Here is an 18,631-nt window from a genome sequence, read left to right as displayed (position 1 = left end):
GGATTTCTTTTTTTTAAGAACTCATAAAAAACCCCTGAAAAAAACTAATAAATCTATTTTTGATTATCTCCGTGTCAATCTATATGTTGTTCATACTGTTCTGTCGTTTTGTCGATTTTCAGTTAGAATTATGGTTTTGTTATTGCGTTGATATTCTCTGTTGTTTTCTGTTTTTGTTTTTGGTAGACCTCAAAGGATGATGAAGAATGTAGATCTCACATGAATTGGTAAAATACCTACTATCGATAATTCTGTTGCATTGTAAAATGTGTTTAAAGTCATCAACGAAAGAGACAGGAAATGAAAATATTGCCTTATTAGATTATCCATATTAGAAAATGCTGATTTTAAAATGTTTGTCAAAATATCTTTGCTATGTTAAAAACAATATTTTATATAATTGCCCATTTATAATGAAATGCCTTTGTCATAGGAATCGTCACAACTCTTTCATTGCTGGAGGTTTATTAACATAAAAATACATATTCTTTCTATAAATCTTATGAAAGGTCCTCTTTATTTTTCAATTTTTGTTTTCAAACATACAAAATGTAACTTTAAATATATCTTTCTCCGACATAAATTGGTATCATTTTACATTACTCGTCACGAATTGTTCATCTAACGTAATGTACCTCCTTAAACACTTGATGAAATAAAAATAATACACATTCGAATCATTTTATTAGTCTGATTTGAGATGGAAACACAAATTCAAATTTACATCACCAAAAAGCAATCATCATAAAAAAAACTTCGTGATATTAATCGAATATTTCTTTAATTTCATATGACATTCATGTGATGAATTGTTTCACTTAAACTCAAATAAACTAAAACGAAATCGTTGATTTGTTTTATAAATCATTTGGAGCAAAATCTCGTGTACAATAGTCAAGAAATAGATACCTATCTTAACATTGTTTTTTTCCGAGATGAAATCAAGAACAATTTTATAAGATACCCTTGACGGATTAATAACAGTAGTGTTTGTCTATTAGAATATTATATAATATACATTTGTATTAATATTACAATAACAATTCAAAACCTTTCACGCGGAAACTTTCAGATGACCTAATATTACAACGATCAAGGTAAGGTCAAGAACTGCCATTCCGCATTGCGTATACACAACCATAACTACATTTTCCTATATTTTATTTATTATCCTGCTAACATATCACTGTCAATGGACCATATTTATAACTGGTAGATACTTTTCCTGTATTGCTTGTAAGTGTTCAATAGACTAAAATATTTGTCCTTTCAATCGACCCCGTCTGATAGTAGCATGATTCACCGGCACTTCGGGGCGAATTGTTTACTATATTACACTCTTATATAGTTTACGATAAACCTCTAATGCATGGCATATGAAAAAGAAACCTATAAATCCCAGGAGTGACCCGATGAAGGATTTAAGGAATGTGTTTTTGTTGACATGGATAAGTGACGTGTATTGGATGATGTATAGCTAGAATGTACCATGCATTAGTTTTTAATTAGTTTTGAATACGTTTAGTTAAAGATATCTATTGTGTACATCGTTTATGAACCCTAATATGTAGTATATCCTAATGTAGCAACATTCATCTTACTCTTAGATCTCTAGATCTGTCATTCTTCTTGTCATTCCTCTTGGCTTTTTATCTCTTTGTAATCATTATAAGTATACTGTGTCGCTATCATAATCTTTGTAATATATGTTTGTGGAGAGGGCTTTTATAAGTTGGTAAAAATTTGTGCCCAATCCAATTTTGTCTTAACAATTAAATACCTTCAAATAAATCCTATACTGAATAAATAAGTCCCCTTGACTTGACAAAATAGAACCGACGCCTAAACAGAAATGTATTACAGTTGTTCATTCAATCCAACATTATCGTAAGAAATGTATCCCTTCTTGTGGAGATGATACTGACACCAGTCAGATCAGCCTGTTCTAGATGTTATTGGTTAACGTTCTGGTCGTTTGTAATGTAAATTCATATTTCTGTGTACAACACATTAAGATGTTGACGGTAAGCTTTGATACGGGCCAGTGACTAAGAGATGTTCAGAATCTCCGCCTCGCACACACGTGACAACATTTTAAAGTCCGTTATTAACATATTGCAATCTTTTGATCAGACACGTGTATGGCCAATTAGTTCATTATGTATATAAAGTATAGCATCAAAAATATCTAACATACATGAAACAGTTTTGAAACAGGACGGCGATCAAGGAAGTAGACAAAATGACATACTTAGACATCTCTGTTATGATTTTTATTTTATCAGCTTCTGCAAATACAGGTAAGATGGTTCTTCTTAATATCGCGTATCCTAAAGGTTATTTCTTAGATATTTCATAATCAATTTCTTTTTCGGAATTCTTTATTCGTTCAGTTTAATTTCTATATGTTTAATTCTGATACGTTTCATGATATATTAAAATTTTGAGAAGAATACAGAATTAGACAAACATGGCCTTTAGGTATGGAAGTATATCTAGTAAGGATATTATTTATCAATTCATTCATTTATCTATTTTGTTTATTCATTTATCTATTTATTTTTTTTAATTCATTTATTTATTTATTTATTCTGTACAGTGACATCACAGTTCCTAAATTTACCTAACTCGATCTCGGTACCAGAGAACACAACAGGAGACACTTACCTGTTTACAATTATCATCGGTGAACGCAACTTCTTCCCTCTCAATTATCTTATACAGTACGAACCATCCACTGGAAGTGATATTTTCCTCATAACCAACGCCCTCAACGGTATGTATATGTAGCATAGTTATATATAATCTGTACACGTATCTCAAAACATACATGTAGTTCCTCCAGCCATGGAATATTCCTTGTAAAGCTATCTCAAACCCTAGTTCCTCCAACCATAGCCACATTTCTGGTACAGCTATCTCGAACCCTGATTTCTAGAAACATAGTCAAATTCCTTGTAAAGCTATCTGAAACCAGCGAGCTGAAGTTATCAGCGGATTCGTTATTCGTTATTGTACATCTATCTCGAACCCTAACTTCTCGAATCGTAGTCATATTCTTTGTACACCTATCTAAACCTCTAGTTTCTCTAACCATAATCATGAAACTTGTACATCTATCTCGAACCCTAGTTTCTCCAACCATAGTCACAGTTTGTACAACCATCAGAAATCTTAGTTGACAAAGGTCTTATATTCATTATACAGCTTTCTCGGACCATGGTTTCTTCAACAAAGTAATATTCCTTATTCAGATAACTCCGACCCTAGTTTCTCGAACAATACCCAAATTCCTTGTACAACTACCTCGAACTCTAGCTTCTTGAATCATATTGATAGCGATCTCGATTCTGGCCGTTGGAAACATGAGTTCTTTGTAAACAAATCTCAAGTGCGAGCTTCTCAGACCGTGATACCCTTTTACAGAGCTCCCGAACCTGAACCTCTAGAACCATGGCCATATTCCATGTATTACACATTTGAATGCAGATAACGGTAGGGCGTCTGACAGGGTGGAAGTGTCGTATATTTATGGTTATGTACAACATTACTCTGGTTCAATAATTGTTCATAATATTATTCTAATACAAAATGTAATACATACATGTTCTGGCATAATGTGTTTGTTAGCTGGGTTTATCGCCCCATGAACAGCAAGATTCATTTTGAGGTGGCATCCCCGTTATAGTAGTAGATGACTACCTCACTGAATAACGTACGGAAGACCCATCGTATGCCACCCTGAGCAATAAGGGTAAAGTGACTTGCCCAAGGAAACGCATAGACCGACCAATTTATCATAAATCAAGAATTCGTTTTAATGTGTTGCTTTTTTCTTGCATAACATAATGTACGCATGGATTAGGCCTACAGGATCGGGCAGAAGGGGGCACTATAATGTTTTCCTACTCGTGGATTAATCTGGTAAAATTAATGGACAAATGAAAAAGATTTAATTTAGAAGTTTCATTGAGTCCAGCTTGAGTGGAAATTGAAATATTTCGCAATATATTCCGTTCCCTGTATGGGACATCTGTGTACGACTTCACAGATATCTACTTGATGTGACCTTGAGATTCTTCCGTCGTGATGATTGTTGACAAGAATTGCATCCAGTGTCTATCCTGACATCTGCTTCCAATACCGTTTTTGTAGTCGTATATCGAGCTAGGACATCATGTTTAAACAAAATAATGATACAATCTTGTATCTGTCGATAAGACAAAAACACCATGACAACTTTTAAAAGTTCCCTTGTTGGCTAGTGAAAACATCTTGAACATACAATCGATAACTGATTAACTCATCGCTTGACTTTGAAATTTGACCTAGTGCCCTTGACATTTGGTGTAGTCGAGTTGGCCATATTAATCGAGTTGAGGGGGATGGTAACCATTTGTAATGGGGATTAGTTTTCAACAGGGTCCATACAAAACGTATTCCACGGTCAGAGTGAAGAATGCGCTAATATTTCAATTTTAAACGGCATTCAGGTTCAATATTCAACATTGAAAACTGACCCCTAGTCAATTTTCAACGGGGATTAATTTTCAACGACACACCGGTGCTCTAATCGACTGAGCAATTGTGGCCCCTCATCCAGGAGAATATTTTCCTATGTTCTGATTGAACAGCGTTTCAGTCAATCTTGAATATTGAAACGATGTATTTCAAGTCTTCACTTTACGCTATGTTTTAGTTTTAATTGGGTGATGACAGGGGTTAAACAGCATAATTAGACAGTCTTTCCTCTGTCGATAAGTCAAACATATCATGACAGTTTTCAGCTAGAAAGCAAGCAGTTGATAAGGTTATTTGTGAAACGCTTTCGTGACAAGGGTTGAGTTGGTTAGATGCATACACACTTACAATGCATATTGATCCGATAAATATAAATAGATATAATGATATAGAGGATCAAAGGATCAATCTTTTTTTTTTTTAGAAATCTTTTTATTCTCATCCCAAAAACATCAATACATGTATGAAAACACAAGAATACATGAATACAAAGAAGTATTGTATTAAATATTTGTGAATATTTTCCACAGGTTTTGATGTGACTCTCAGACCAGGCACTATGTTGGATTTTGAAACTCTTCCAAACCAGTACCGGATTGTTGTGATAGACCTTACTGCAGCAGAAGGTTCTGGGGAAGGTGAGAGACAGCCGCCAATAGACCCAAATAACCTAGATAGTGTTGTACTCGAAATTAATATCACCGATGTTAACGAACCTCCGAGATTTGGTGACGCCAAGTATTATAGGTACAGCACCAGAAAGTAAGGTAAATATGGACGTTTTATCTTTTATCTTAACAACTTATTTTTCATCATAATTATAGTTTTGTTTTAATTCATATGTTAATATCTTTAAAAAAAATGGTGTGGGTAATTACTAGTATGCATTATTGGGCTCCAGACGCATGCGGTCATTCTCTATTAGAATATAACGGCACCATATCAATCCAAGGGTATCCACCTAGCAAGCATCATCGGATGCTATGATGCACAAATCATATTTTGCCCTCGTGGTATCAATTTTGAATTATAATTATGTTTCTTTTGAGTGTTGGTAGTGTAATATCTGTGTGTTTTTGTATTTTCTAAGAAAGACGTGACTCTGAATTTATTTTCAGATCCCTATGGATCCGTTTATACTCCTTCCTTCACCTGCAATCGATGAAGATGTGAACGATACACTTTCTTACGAAATCAATAACATATTTCCCTCCGCCGTAGGTAAACTTTTCGATATAAATAGAACAACAGGAAACATTGTTCTTCTGGAAGAGTATGACGTGGACAAAAATGTTAACCCGGATGTAATTATCATCACCATAGAGGCAGTCGATCAGTTGGGCTTGTCAGACACTACAATGCTTTTTGTTTATATACATGACTTAAATGACAATGTTCCAGTATTCACCGGCAATGGAAGTTACGTTATACTTCTTCCTGATGATTACACAAAGATAACTGGAGTTGATATTGGGTACGTCCATGCCGATGATGCTGATGGCTCTGATACTATAACATACAGCATAGTCCCACCGAATATGTATTTCAGTGTGGACAGTTCAACTGGATTTATACAACTCATATCGTCACTTCCGCTCGATACGGAAAATGCTGGTGTATTCCAGTTATCAATTGTCGCTTCAACGGCCGTGCGTGGGAATTATGTCACCGCCACTGTCACAGTATTTATCGTACCTTTCTGTACTGCTGATGCTGAGATGACCTGCGATCTCTGTAACGAGTCTTCCTCAAATACGTCAGTGCCATCTCAGAGTACGACGACTGTTCCTACAACGGACCCACAAAATGGTCCAGTTAATACCTGTCCTGAGACAATGTGTTCAAAGTGTGGCGCTTACATCACCAATACGTGTTCGTCGGGAGCTGTTCCCCCGGCATCACAGCCCGTCTGCTCAACACAGAGTGACTTGACCTTTGCAAACCTACCATTTTGCTGGATTGTACCTTTGACAGTTGCGGTGGGCGTGGCGGCCGTCATCATCGGTTTGTCCTTGTATAAGTAAGTGTATAGCTCTTCACATTAATTTCTGTCTATTTCTGGAAAGATATGGCAGGTGTATATTATAACCTGTTCCTTCCTCTATTGAAAATTACTTATATGATACAATGTATATATATATATATATATATTGCACATACCATCTGTAACGCATCTTTTCTGACTGTATGATTAAAACACGTATGCCTGTTAGATATAATACAACGTGTTATTGTGTATCAGGAATAATACATAAAATGTGTGGCATTTGTTTTAATAACCATTATAAAGAGGTTACACAACGGGTGGTCGCTATATAAGGTATTTTTCTTTTGTAATTTTGTAATATATATTTTTTTCAAAGTATGACAAAAAAACATCTGCAAACTACTTCTTATACGTTATTATTTCCGGGACCTCGTGAAGCGGCCTTGAAGTGTGAAATAGAAAATAGTCCCGGTCAAAGGTCCCCGTGTCAACCAATCAAAACACGTTTAGAGTATATTCCACGTGAGGTGTAAACTGCTTGTTATTCAACAGTTGTAACGATTATGTCATGGCTTGGGAGTCGAATAACACCCACCTATTGTGGTATGAATAGCATTTTTCTTTCATTTTTTCGCATGGAACATCTGACCATATTCTCTCAGAACATCTTGCCGTATCCTCTTTGAACATCCGCCCATATTCTCCTTGAACATCTTGCCGTATCCTCTTTGAACATCCGCCCATATTCACTTTGAAAATCTGGCCGTATTAGCTTTGTCTGTTTTAATGGTTGTATTCCTTTCCTTCTCCATGTTTTCCTCAGGTTTGACAAAATTTAATTTTTGATAACGACTTTTAGCCTCGTACTGTAACGCATCAACTTCCGGAGTCAAAAGACGATTAAGTTACTTGCTTTGATAACCATAAAGAAAAGGTCCATATAATGTCTATTTTTAAACTCCTTTGTTCCCCGTCCTGGTTTTCTGCAATCGCAAGTTCTACACTTTATTTTTCTAATGAATTATTTTTGTGTTTTTTAAATATATGAAACTGTGGTAAATATAAATGGTATCAAATTTTTGCAGATACAATTCCAGGCTTATCAATGAATAGGTCAACGGTCATCAACATAATTAGAGTTTGATGTGTATTGGAAGGGATATACAATGCCCTGTGTGATGCAGTGAAATAAATAAAGTAAACACACAAACAAACAAAACTATCCAAATCATAATTCAAAATCAGAATTCGAAAACGAGGGTCACATAAGACCAATTATGTATGAGTTGTACATCTACAAATGTGCAAGAATGATATCCTCTTTCGAGGTTAAAATATCTCCTGTTTCCTCGCCGACTCTCGCCATTCAAATCTTGACCAAAGTTCATAAAAGTAAATCTGAATGAACAAGTATATCAACAATCATACGGAACATACTCTCGTATCATCTATTCCTTACCCTTTAAAATTACAATCGCTCTTTCAGGCGACAACAGAAAAGGAAGACTGCTAACACGATAAAACCAGATGTCACGACCGTGGAATCGATCAACTAGGCCTGCCGAAGACCACGGTTACATCGGTAAACCAAACATTTTACCATAAAAACATAGACATACCGAAGACCTACCTTAAGTAACCTTACATTGTCACCATGGAAACGGCAACATAGGCCTGCCGAAGACCTAACTTGGGTAACCATACATTATCACTATGAAATCGACAACATCAGCTTGCCGAAGACCTACCTTGGGTAACCTTACATTGTCCCCATGGAAACGACAATATAGGCTACCTTGGGTAACCATACATTATCCCCATGGAAACGACAACATATAGGCTACCTTGGGTAACCATACATTATCACCATTGAAACGACAATATGCTTGCCGAAGACCTACCTTGGGTAACCATACATTATCACCATACATACATTATATGAATGACATCTTAAATATGCAAGTATTGTCCACTATTAACTACGATTTTGAAGCATTAGCTGTTTCGTGCCTTTTAGGCCCGTCAGCATTGGTTGCGACAAAAAGTGTTGTAATCCAGACGGGATGATATTAGGAAAATTTTGGTTAATTGAGAACCATGCAAAAGACATAATATATCTAGAGTTGGAATACTTGACTACCTTTTTATATCAAATAAGATGAAATTCTGTACTACGAAACCATCTAAACAACTAAGAATATCATTATATTATGGTGGCTGATCAGGGCCATTGTTTTCTTTTACGCTTTTCGGGTCGAAAAAGCGCTGTATGTTCTACTTTCATCTACTCGCTAATTAGAGATAAAGAATGTTTTTCTACCATTTTATTTTCATAAAAGTTCAGGTTTTTAACCCGAAAAAGATAAAAGCAAAGATGACCCATATCGGTCACTAATAGCATATAGACTGTGCAGAATATACACATTACCTCTGTATTACCTCATATTTTTACTGAAATATCTTATTTCATTTTATCATTGCATGTATAACACGTCATATTTCTGTTTTTTGATTATCTTTACCATGCTATATCGTTACTTGTATAATACTTAATACTTTTTTACTGGTGTATTACGTACTTACGTATTGTATTTACAGACATATCTATATCGCGGTACCGTTATATGTGTAGTACGTCATATTGTATTTACAAACATATCCATATCGCGGTACCGTTATATGTGTAATACGTCATATTGTATTTACAAACATTTCTATATCGCGGTACCGTTATATGTGTAGTACGTCATATTGTATTTACAAACATATCCATATCGCGGTACCGTTATATGTGTAATACGTCATATTGTATTTACAAACATTTCTATATCGCGGTACCGATATGTGTGTAATACGTCATATTGTATTTACAGACATATCTATATCGCGGTACCGTTATATGTGTAATACATCGTTGTGTGATTATTAACATATACATATGTATTTATATCACGGTACCGTTAAAGGTCGAACACTGCGACTCTACATTATCAAATTTCACTGAAGATCTATTTTTTTTTAAAAATATTTATATATATTACAAACGAATTTAAGGAAACTTTAATCAGTACAAACTAAAATTTAGCTGAATCATTTTAGCGCGAACACCTCCAAGATACGTTTACCTTTAAAATATGTGCGGTACATTTACGATGATTGGTTTCAATGGCTCTTGAAATGTATCCGCATGTTCACAAAACTTGAGCAAAATTAGACTGAACATTATTGTGGGGAGATAACTCCCAACATATTTTCATTTTTAAGATCTGGGATATTTTAATACTCTACAAGGTAGGCAACTCTTGTATCTTTAAACTATAGTGTCTTTCGTCATCCTCGATACTCCAGGGGTTGTCCTGTGCTTATAGGATTTGTCATGACAAACTCGATGACACACAACTAGCTAAGCTAGTACATTTCTTTTCAAGTTTGGAAAGGAGCGACAATCAAAGTCAAAGCCAGTCATTTCAATAGTATGTAGACTTCGAATTTCGTTCTTTGTACATCTGATCCAGAAGATGTCAGTGTCTAAAGCCTTCGATTTCGCTATGACATATTCAAGAGGTGCAGATAGCGAAAATGAACTTTACAACTGGAGTATCGAGGCTATTTCATATAAAAATGTACGTATATATGTTTTAAGTAAAAAACATTGTTAGAAATATTCACGATGAATTCGAAGAATTATGTCAATGGGTTGCTCTTTGAACTGTAATATAAATCAATCTAGAAAGTTAATCTGAAAAACAAACTTGGTTTGTTTACATTAGGTGAACATTGTAAATATTTTTGTCATTTGGTGTGCAGTGATTCAGACTGTATATGTATATATTTATATAAATTAATTGTATGTATTGTAATATGATGACACATCCTATAATGCACCATACTATATATCTTGTTTACATAACAATGGTTGCATTTTCCTGAACGATATTTTAATTTTCATTTGTTTTGATTTCAACATCTGTGAGGTAGTAAACTATTTCATCTTAGGTTGAGCACGATATGGTTTTTTCGGTATGTAGTTATAGAGGTTACACAACGAGTGGTTGTTGGATATGGAATTTATTTCACACGAGTAAGTTATTTTTTAAAAGTTACAAAAGACACGATCTTTCGCGAGTGTCTTTTGTATCTTAAAACAAATAACTTAAGAGTGTGAAATAAATTCCATATCCAAAACTCACGAGTAGTGTGATCTGTTTCTACCACATTAATATCTGCTTGAGTCAAAGGGAAGTGTGGCCAAGTCTTATTTCGCGTATACAAAGGTGTACCGGTGACGGCCTGGACCCGGAGATGTAGCGTCATTCAATTATTGATGACGTCAATAACAATTGCAGCTCGGGTCTAAGTTCGAATTCATGACCAATCAGAAGACCTTTAGTGGAATATAACATTTATCCAACAGTCGGCGCATCTATACAATAGCTTGAGAGTGGAAAAGCACAGCGTATTTGGTAGAAATTCATTTATTGAAATTAATTAAATTCATTAATACATTCATAAGAATTAGCAGTTGTTGGTTTTGTTGTAAACCCTGGCTCAGTAAGGAAATGATATGTTAAATATTTATCATAAGATGACTTGTAACATTGCTTCATGGGTTTTCACAAGTACATCAGATCTGGAAAAGTGGACTACATATTGAGAGTGTTGGTGTTTCCTGATATGTGCTTCAATTTTTGGTTTGTTTTTGTTTAACGTCCTATTAACAGCCAGGGTCATTTAAGAACGTGCCAGGTTTTGGAGGTGGAGGAAAGCCGGAGTACCCTGAGAAAAACCACCGGCCTACGGTCAGTACCTGGCAACTGTCCCACGTAGGTTTCGAACTCGCAACCAAGAGGTGGAGGGCTAGTGATAAAGTTTCGGGACACCTTAACCACTCGGCCACCGCGGCCCCTACTTCAATTATATTGCTGTGATAAATGTTTGTTTATATTGTATATATGTAAAATATGTTTTTCTTTTACATATTTGTATACATACTGAATTGATGACTTACAGACAACCTCGATATGTAGCAATGTTTTTGTTATTTTGTACTTATTTTTCCGTCCAAATATTAATTAAAGATACCAGATTGAATGCAGATTTATTTTTTTATTTGTGCTTTGTCCATTGTGCCTACCACATTGGATGAGTTGAATCTATCTATCCCCCAAAGTATGGACAAAAATTAAGTTTCCAAAAAATCCATAAAACATATAACGACCATTTTTACTAGTCGATCATAATTATTCTTTTTCGGAGATGAGTTCTTTACTGAATGATTAATTATTTTCAGCCATTCTTGCAGCACTACGACTACTAGTCAAATAAAAATACCACAGTAAATGCACAGGAAACAAACGCTTACATGGCTCCGTTTGATGGTGTTTTGTTTGGATTACATCCCTAGAGTAAATTGATTTCCTCTATTTCATTTCAACAAATTTTATTGACATTTGATGTTATTTGTCAAAAGGATAAAATAACAGGCCAAGCCTATATAAATTTTCTCCTATGGTGGCAATTGGAATGTATAAATATAAAATTAATATATAAATTTACTATGAAATGAAAAAATTACATGTATAACTAACATTTAAGGGAGATAACTCAAACATAAACATTCACACATCATTCATACATTTTGCTTATATACATGTATACATAATATTTGATAATATTTAAGATGAACTTTATCTAGAAGAATTATTCATTGACAGGCATTGACCAATTGATTTCCTCTATGGGGATATTTACTTAAAAGGAAGACCTTACCTCATTTCATACTACGATATATTAATGTTTCCAGTAAGCAGCAGTGGTGTATGTCTTACTTTTGTTTTAAAAAGTGCTGACTTAGCATCAAGACTTAATCTGATTTTCACCTACAGTATACTATTTAGGTCAGATGACTAAGGATTTGTTATTTTAAAATGTAACCGGGTTCTGAATATGAAAAGAAGCAATAATGTCACTTTTTGTCCGGGATGGTGTTTGGTGGACGGTTATATGAATAGAACCTACCAGTCAGCATGTCTTGATTATTATTTTTATGCCGAGGTATGAATATTTTTATTTAACTTCCTTCTAATATTAGGCCATTCGAAATATATAGATATGTGTCTCCTTATCACACCTGTCGATCTTTCACGTAAGATATATGTGTTTTAAACAGACATTATGTAACATATTACGCCCACGATATCCTACCTAGGTTTCTCACCTGTCAGTGGTTAGTATATCTCAAAAGGAAAAATTGTATAAATTAGTGGTTTATGTTGACGTATGGGATACCCCTCACTGTGCAAAATCCACAGGATTTGCTAGTAGAATAACATTCTCAGTTTATTTAGGTCTTTTCTTTGAAGTACAAAATGAATTACCAAAATAGGTATTTAGCATTAAATGTGTTTTGTTTAGTAATATATTAAAGCAATGGTCATTTAAGGATATATTATAGATGTTCAGAACATACGTTTGCTGTACTGGTATCAAACAGAGTTGTTGAAGGTCGAATGTTAATTCAGTCCACCTCCATTAATACCGCTTCATTTTGTCCCTACGTGGTCTTGATAAAAAAAGGTTTTACTGTATATACAAATGTATGTAATATACAAAAAATATACTTGCAAATAAAGGTATGGGAATGGTTTGTACTGAATTGTTGTACAAACATGTTCTCAATTTTGTCCTTAGTGCCCAATAGCGATATACAGGTAATATATAGCTTGGACGACCTGTTACAATGATATAGATTATAGAAACTTACCAAAGCAAATAATCGATCAAAGTAGTAAAACCCATAGGAAACAGTTTGTGAAAGGTTAAATATGCCTTATTTGTTATCACAGTACTAGTCTCAAAGGGACTGAACACTCTATTTCCCATCAAGCTTATTTTCATAAGGTGTAATATATTTTTGAGATATCTAATTTTTAGTTTTTCTAGTTTTTGCTTGTTTCCTTTTAAGATTGACTACCTTGTACATGTAGTCATCATACCTTATCTTTGGAAAGTCTGATAAACAAGCGCAATTCTTATGTGTGCAACGTTTTTTTTTTTTTTTTTGTTGTTGTTGTTTTTTTCTGTTATGTATATAACACGATAACAAATGAGCCTGGATCAGGGAGACCTCCAGTAACCATATTGATTTCAGGCAACCAATATTCCTTGTTAGATCCAGGTAACAGGGGAACCAGTCGTCGCTAAGAAGAACTCGCGGATTAATAGACAAAGTGTCATAGAGTTTTCAGTAGGGAGTAAGCTTTGGATTTATTAATGTGAGTTTTCGCTCTTTCGTTTTGAGGGACTGGTCTATTTGGAGTGTATTCTAACGTTTTTATTTCGATTTCTGATCTTATTACTTCAGACAATGCCAGAGGTCAAGGGTCAGTTGAAAGCCCCTGGGTCATACAATAACATATATTATGTAATCATCCTATATCAATATGACGCGTAAAGATCAACATGGAAATGAATTTAAAAAAAAATCATTTGACTATGTGTTATATCCATATTTTCCTCAAATATGATGTAGATCCTATGGTTGTAAGGGATGGGATTAATAGAATCTTTCACCCCCTTGGGGTTGAGACGAGGGAATCCCAACCCGAGAGAAAGATTCTAAGTTGCCGAACACAAGGCTTGCCGAGTGTTTGGCAGCTTAATTATCTTACCCCGAGGGTTGCGATTCCCCTGTCTCACTTCCATGGAGGTGAATGATTATTTTTCTCTTACCCTGTTTACCCTCTTATGTATCTAATATTGACGTTACATCAATGCAAGGAAATGTTGACGTGACGTGATTGAATTGTCGAAGTGACGTCATTGTTCTGTTGCCGTGACGTCATGGTATTGTTTACGTGACGAAATACAATTGTTGAGAACGTGATAAGAGCACGTATGCTTGTCTTTTCCCTAGGATGAGATTAGAAAATATCAACCCGGTAAAACTGCGGATATCTCTGTCCAGGGTAAGAGAAAAGAAAATCTCACCCCAGTAAAACTTCGGATATTCCTGTCCAGGGTAAGAGAAAAATCGATCTGACACAGGGGAGGGGAAGACACCCGACACCCGCTATGACGCTCCTCACAATAGCATAACGTCATCATTTTATGTAACGTCATCACATCGCTAATAGATAATGTGATCAACTTCGACGTACAGTTGATGGGACTTTGATAATATCACGATGAAAAGATCTAACGACACCCTTAAAATCTCTTACTTTTTTAAGTAGGTAAGTAAAATATTCAAACATGGGCCTGAACTGTTGACAGGGATACATGTACCTCAACTCTCGTGTGAGAGTTTGGCTGGTCAGCACTAGGCTTTGAGATACCCCTGTTCATGGTAAGTCTTTGGTGTGTATTACATGTGACATATATGGTCAAGCTATTTTATCACATTATTTGTCATTTTTGATATGTGCGCTGTATTGAATGAGTACAATGCAAATTACAGATAGCTTTCGTTCGAATGTTGCACTAAATGTCATATTTAAATAGTAAATTCCCACCTACATTTTATACACACACACGCACGCACGCACGCGCACGCACGCACACACACACACACACACACACACACACACACACACACACACATATATATTGATAAATGACTATCTTGTACTTTATATATGACAACCGTATTCATTGTACATACATTCATTTTGTATACCACGTCCCGTACACGGTAATGTAGACTCTGATGTAGTATAATATGATAAACCACCACCGTTGCCGAACATGGGTTGTGCTATGATATCGGTACAAGGGATTCCCCATTTAAACATAACAGTTCTGCTGATAATTCTATTAATATAACAACTTCGAGTTATAATTTGAACCCGGAAGGTCATCCCCGATATGATTTCCTAGTTATATAAGCATAGTTAGATTAACGTTTTTTTTTTTAATTATTATTATTTTCTTTTTCAACTTATTTTTAATCAATTATTTGAAAAAGCTTAGATGTATCTTATGTTTGTCGTATTTTATTAATCCCAATACGAGAATTTTTCTGAAAATTCGCTCTATGAATAGTTTACAAACTTGTCTCCTCAGGTTTACGAGACTCAACACAAATTGATATTAGTCAGAGTTATTCTTTACAAACAAACGTGTATTCTAAATTATCATTGGATAGTTTTATGAATTAGTTCTTACGATGTTTTCTATTGGCTAAATCATTGTTTATTATTGTAATAACGTGACATGGTTAGGTAAACAAAGCTACATACAATACATCGTGATGAATCATGCTGGATCTACCTTGTCGTATTCTCCTTGAACTTATCTAATTTCTCCATACAAATCTGTATTGCTGTTCGTATTCTCTCCTCGGTTGTCTTCGGCAGTATTCGTCAGTGAGGTAGTACTTTAAATCGCCAAAAATTCCGGACTACCACCAGGAGACTAAACACGAACATACCGCAGCCTCCCAAAACACACATTCGCACTCACCACAAGGATGTATGTCGCAGGCAAGGAAGGTCGTCCTTAAATGATATTGGCTGTTGATAGGCCGTTAAACAAAGGAAAGGAAAGCCGAGCCGAGCCAAGCCGAGCCGAGCCGTGCCGTTCCCTCCCCTCCCCTTCAGATTTATGTTATGTTTTACTTCAGAAAAAAGAGAATAACGGTATTTACGGGAAACCGAACTTCAACACAAAATCGATAAAACGAGGAAGGGAAGGGAAGGGAAGGGATGGGACGGGAAGGGAAGGGAAGGGAAGGGAAGGGAGGGGACGGGAAGGGACAGGACGGGACGGGAAGGGAAGGGAAGGGAAGGGAAGGGGAGGGGCGGGGAGGGGAGGGGAGGGAAGGGATGGGAAGGGAAGGGAAGGAAGGGAAGTGACGGGAGAAGGGAAGGGAAGGGTGAAAAGGGAAGGGAAGGGAGGGAAGGGAAGGGACGGGGTGGGACGGTGAAGGAAAGGGAAGGGAAGGGAGGAAGGAGGGAAGGGGGAGAGGGAGGGGAGGGCGGGAGAAAGGGAAGGGATGAAGGGAAGGATAAGGGATGGGAAGGGCAGGGAAGGGGAGGGGAGGGAGGGGAGGTGAGAACGGGGAAGGGAAAGGGAAGGGACGGGAAGGGAAGAGGGAAGGGAGGGAAGGGCTGGGAAGGAAGGGAAAGGGAGGGAGAAGGAAGGGAAGGGAAGGGATGGGAAGGGAAGTGGGAGGGGACGGGGATAGGGGAGGGAGGGAGGGGAGGGAAGGGAAGGGAAGGGGAAGGGAAGGGGAAGGGAGGGCCGATTGAGGAAGGGAAGGGAAGGGAAGGGAAGGGAAGGGAAGGGAAAGGGAAGGGTAGGGAAGGGAAGGGACAGGAGGAGAAGGGAAAGGGCAGGGAACCGGGAAGGCGAGGGGAAGGGAAAGGGAAGGGAACGGGAAGGGGAAGCCGTGACGGGAAAGGGCCGAGGGGAGGGAAGGGAAGGGAAGGGGAAGGGAACAGGAAGGGCAAGGGACGAGGGATGGGGAAGGGAGGCGAGAGGGCGAGGAGGGGAAGGGAAGGGAAGGAAGGGAAGGGAGGGAGGCACGGGGAGAGGAGGGGAGGGAAGGGGAGGGGAGGAGATAGGAAGAGGAAAGGGAGGGAGGGTGGAGGGGAAGGGAAGGGAAGGGACGGGAAGGGAAGGGAAGGGGAAGGGAAGGGAAGGGAAGGGAAGGGAGGGGAGGGAAGGGAAGGGAAGGGAAGGGAAGGGGAGGGAGGGAATGGAGGGAAGGGGGAGGGGATGGGAAGGGGAGGGAAGGGAGGGAAGGGAAGGCGGAAGGCGAAGGGGAAGGGAAGGGAAGGGAGGAAGGGAAGGGAAGGGAAGGGAAGGGGAGGGAAGGGGAGGGGAGGGGAGGGAAGGGAAGGGAAGGGGGAGGGGAGGGGAGGGGAGGGGAGGGGAGGGGAGGGAAGGGAAGGGAAGGGGAGGGGAGGGAAGGGAAGGGAAGGGAGGGGAGGGGAGGGGAGGGGAGGGAGGGGAGGGGAAGGGAAGGGAAGGGAAGGGAAGGGAAGGGACGGGAAGGGAAGGGAAGGGACGGGACGGGACGGGGATGGGAGGGGAGGGGAGGGGAGGGGAGGGGAGGGAAGGGAAGGGAAGGGAAGGGAAGGGAAGGGAAGGGAAGGGGAGGGGAGGGGAGGGGAGGGGAGGGAAGGGAAGGGGAGGGAAGGGATGGGAAGGGAAGGGAAGGGAAGGGAAGATTTTTACATAGAGCCCAATTTGTACCTCCAGATACATAAACTATGTAATGGATTTTTCTGTACAACCATTTCTCACATCTTCTGGAATATGGTCATGTTTTACAATACCATAACACTGTAATAACACGATTGTGACGTCATAAATAGATGACATCTTGATTAGCTAACATGCTTTGTTGGAATGTAGGCACGTTACTTTCCGAATCGAAATTAGCCTTATACTAATAGATTTTATATGAATATCATTTGATATTGATTTAACAAGCATTTTCTTTGGCTTGGCCTTACTTTACCTTATCAACCTACAACGTTGAAATGACTTTTATCTTATGCGGTTTATTTAGACTACAGTTTGTCGGTAGTGTGACCCAATAACATAATGACAAGAACAATAATATATTCAAGTTTATCAAAAAATAAGTTGGGCAGTTTTGTTTATATTCATATAAACATACGTGGTTAATACAATATCACATGTCAATAGCCAGAGTGCTTCCGTAGACATACCATTATAACGTCTAAAATGTTATAAATAATTACATTAATTGAAATCAGTTCCACGATACAAAACGCGAACATACAAATGCATACAATTAGATCATAATGGGGTTGTAAATGGTAGTCGCTCAAATCACTAGAAACACATGTACAGTTAGCGTATATATACAAGAAGGGTAGAGCTGACACATGCTAAAATCACCTGGTTAATTTCCAGTCTATTTTTAACCACACAAATATTCTATTGTACCTACGTTTTTCGTATACACATGTACAATGATTTTTAAGCTTTCCCATCGAAGTTTAGCTAAATCAAGTTTAATCATTTTATAAAATAATGTATGTCGGTTAAATAGATTAGCTTCACGTGCTACAATACTTGGGATTTGTAAACCCTTAACCAATGAAATTGCTGGATGATTAAAAACGGGAATTGCCCTAGAAGTTTTCC

The 18,631-nt window shown here is 37.3% G+C and overlaps 1 protein-coding gene across 1 annotated transcript; it reads left to right on the top strand.

The window, feature by feature from the left end:
• The first annotated feature begins 1,724 nt into the window (after positions 1-1,724).
• On the top strand, positions 1,725-11,599 carry LOC117316788 (cadherin-5-like). The gene is made up of 5 exons (XM_033871555.1): positions 1,725-2,300; positions 2,600-2,776; positions 5,052-5,288; positions 5,640-6,541; positions 7,995-11,599. The coding sequence occupies exons 3-5, from the start codon at positions 5,226-5,228 to the stop codon at positions 8,062-8,064; spliced, it is 1,035 nt and encodes a 344-aa protein (XP_033727446.1). The 5' UTR covers positions 1,725-2,300; positions 2,600-2,776; positions 5,052-5,225; the 3' UTR covers positions 8,065-11,599.
• The last annotated feature ends 7,032 nt before the right edge of the window (positions 11,600-18,631 follow it).

The sequence above is a fragment of the Pecten maximus genome, chromosome 18, assembly GCF_902652985.1.
Source record: "Pecten maximus chromosome 18, xPecMax1.1, whole genome shotgun sequence".
Classification (NCBI taxonomy): domain Eukaryota; kingdom Metazoa; phylum Mollusca; class Bivalvia; order Pectinida; family Pectinidae; genus Pecten; species Pecten maximus.
Note: the sequence above shows the minus strand (reverse complement) of the source record. Positions and strands in the feature narration are given on the sequence as shown.

Excerpts from the sequence above, each read along its gene's own strand:
- LOC117316788 (XM_033871555.1), top strand. The coding sequence starts at position 5,226 with ATGTTAACGAACCTCCGAGATTTGGTGACGCCAAGTATTATAGGTACA. Across the intron at positions 5,289-5,639 it reads GTACAGCACCAGAAAGTAAG|ATCCCTATGGATCCGTTTAT; the intron begins GTAAATATGGAC and ends ATTTATTTTCAG. Across the intron at positions 6,542-7,994 it reads ATCGGTTTGTCCTTGTATAA|GCGACAACAGAAAAGGAAGA; the intron begins GTAAGTGTATAG and ends TCGCTCTTTCAG.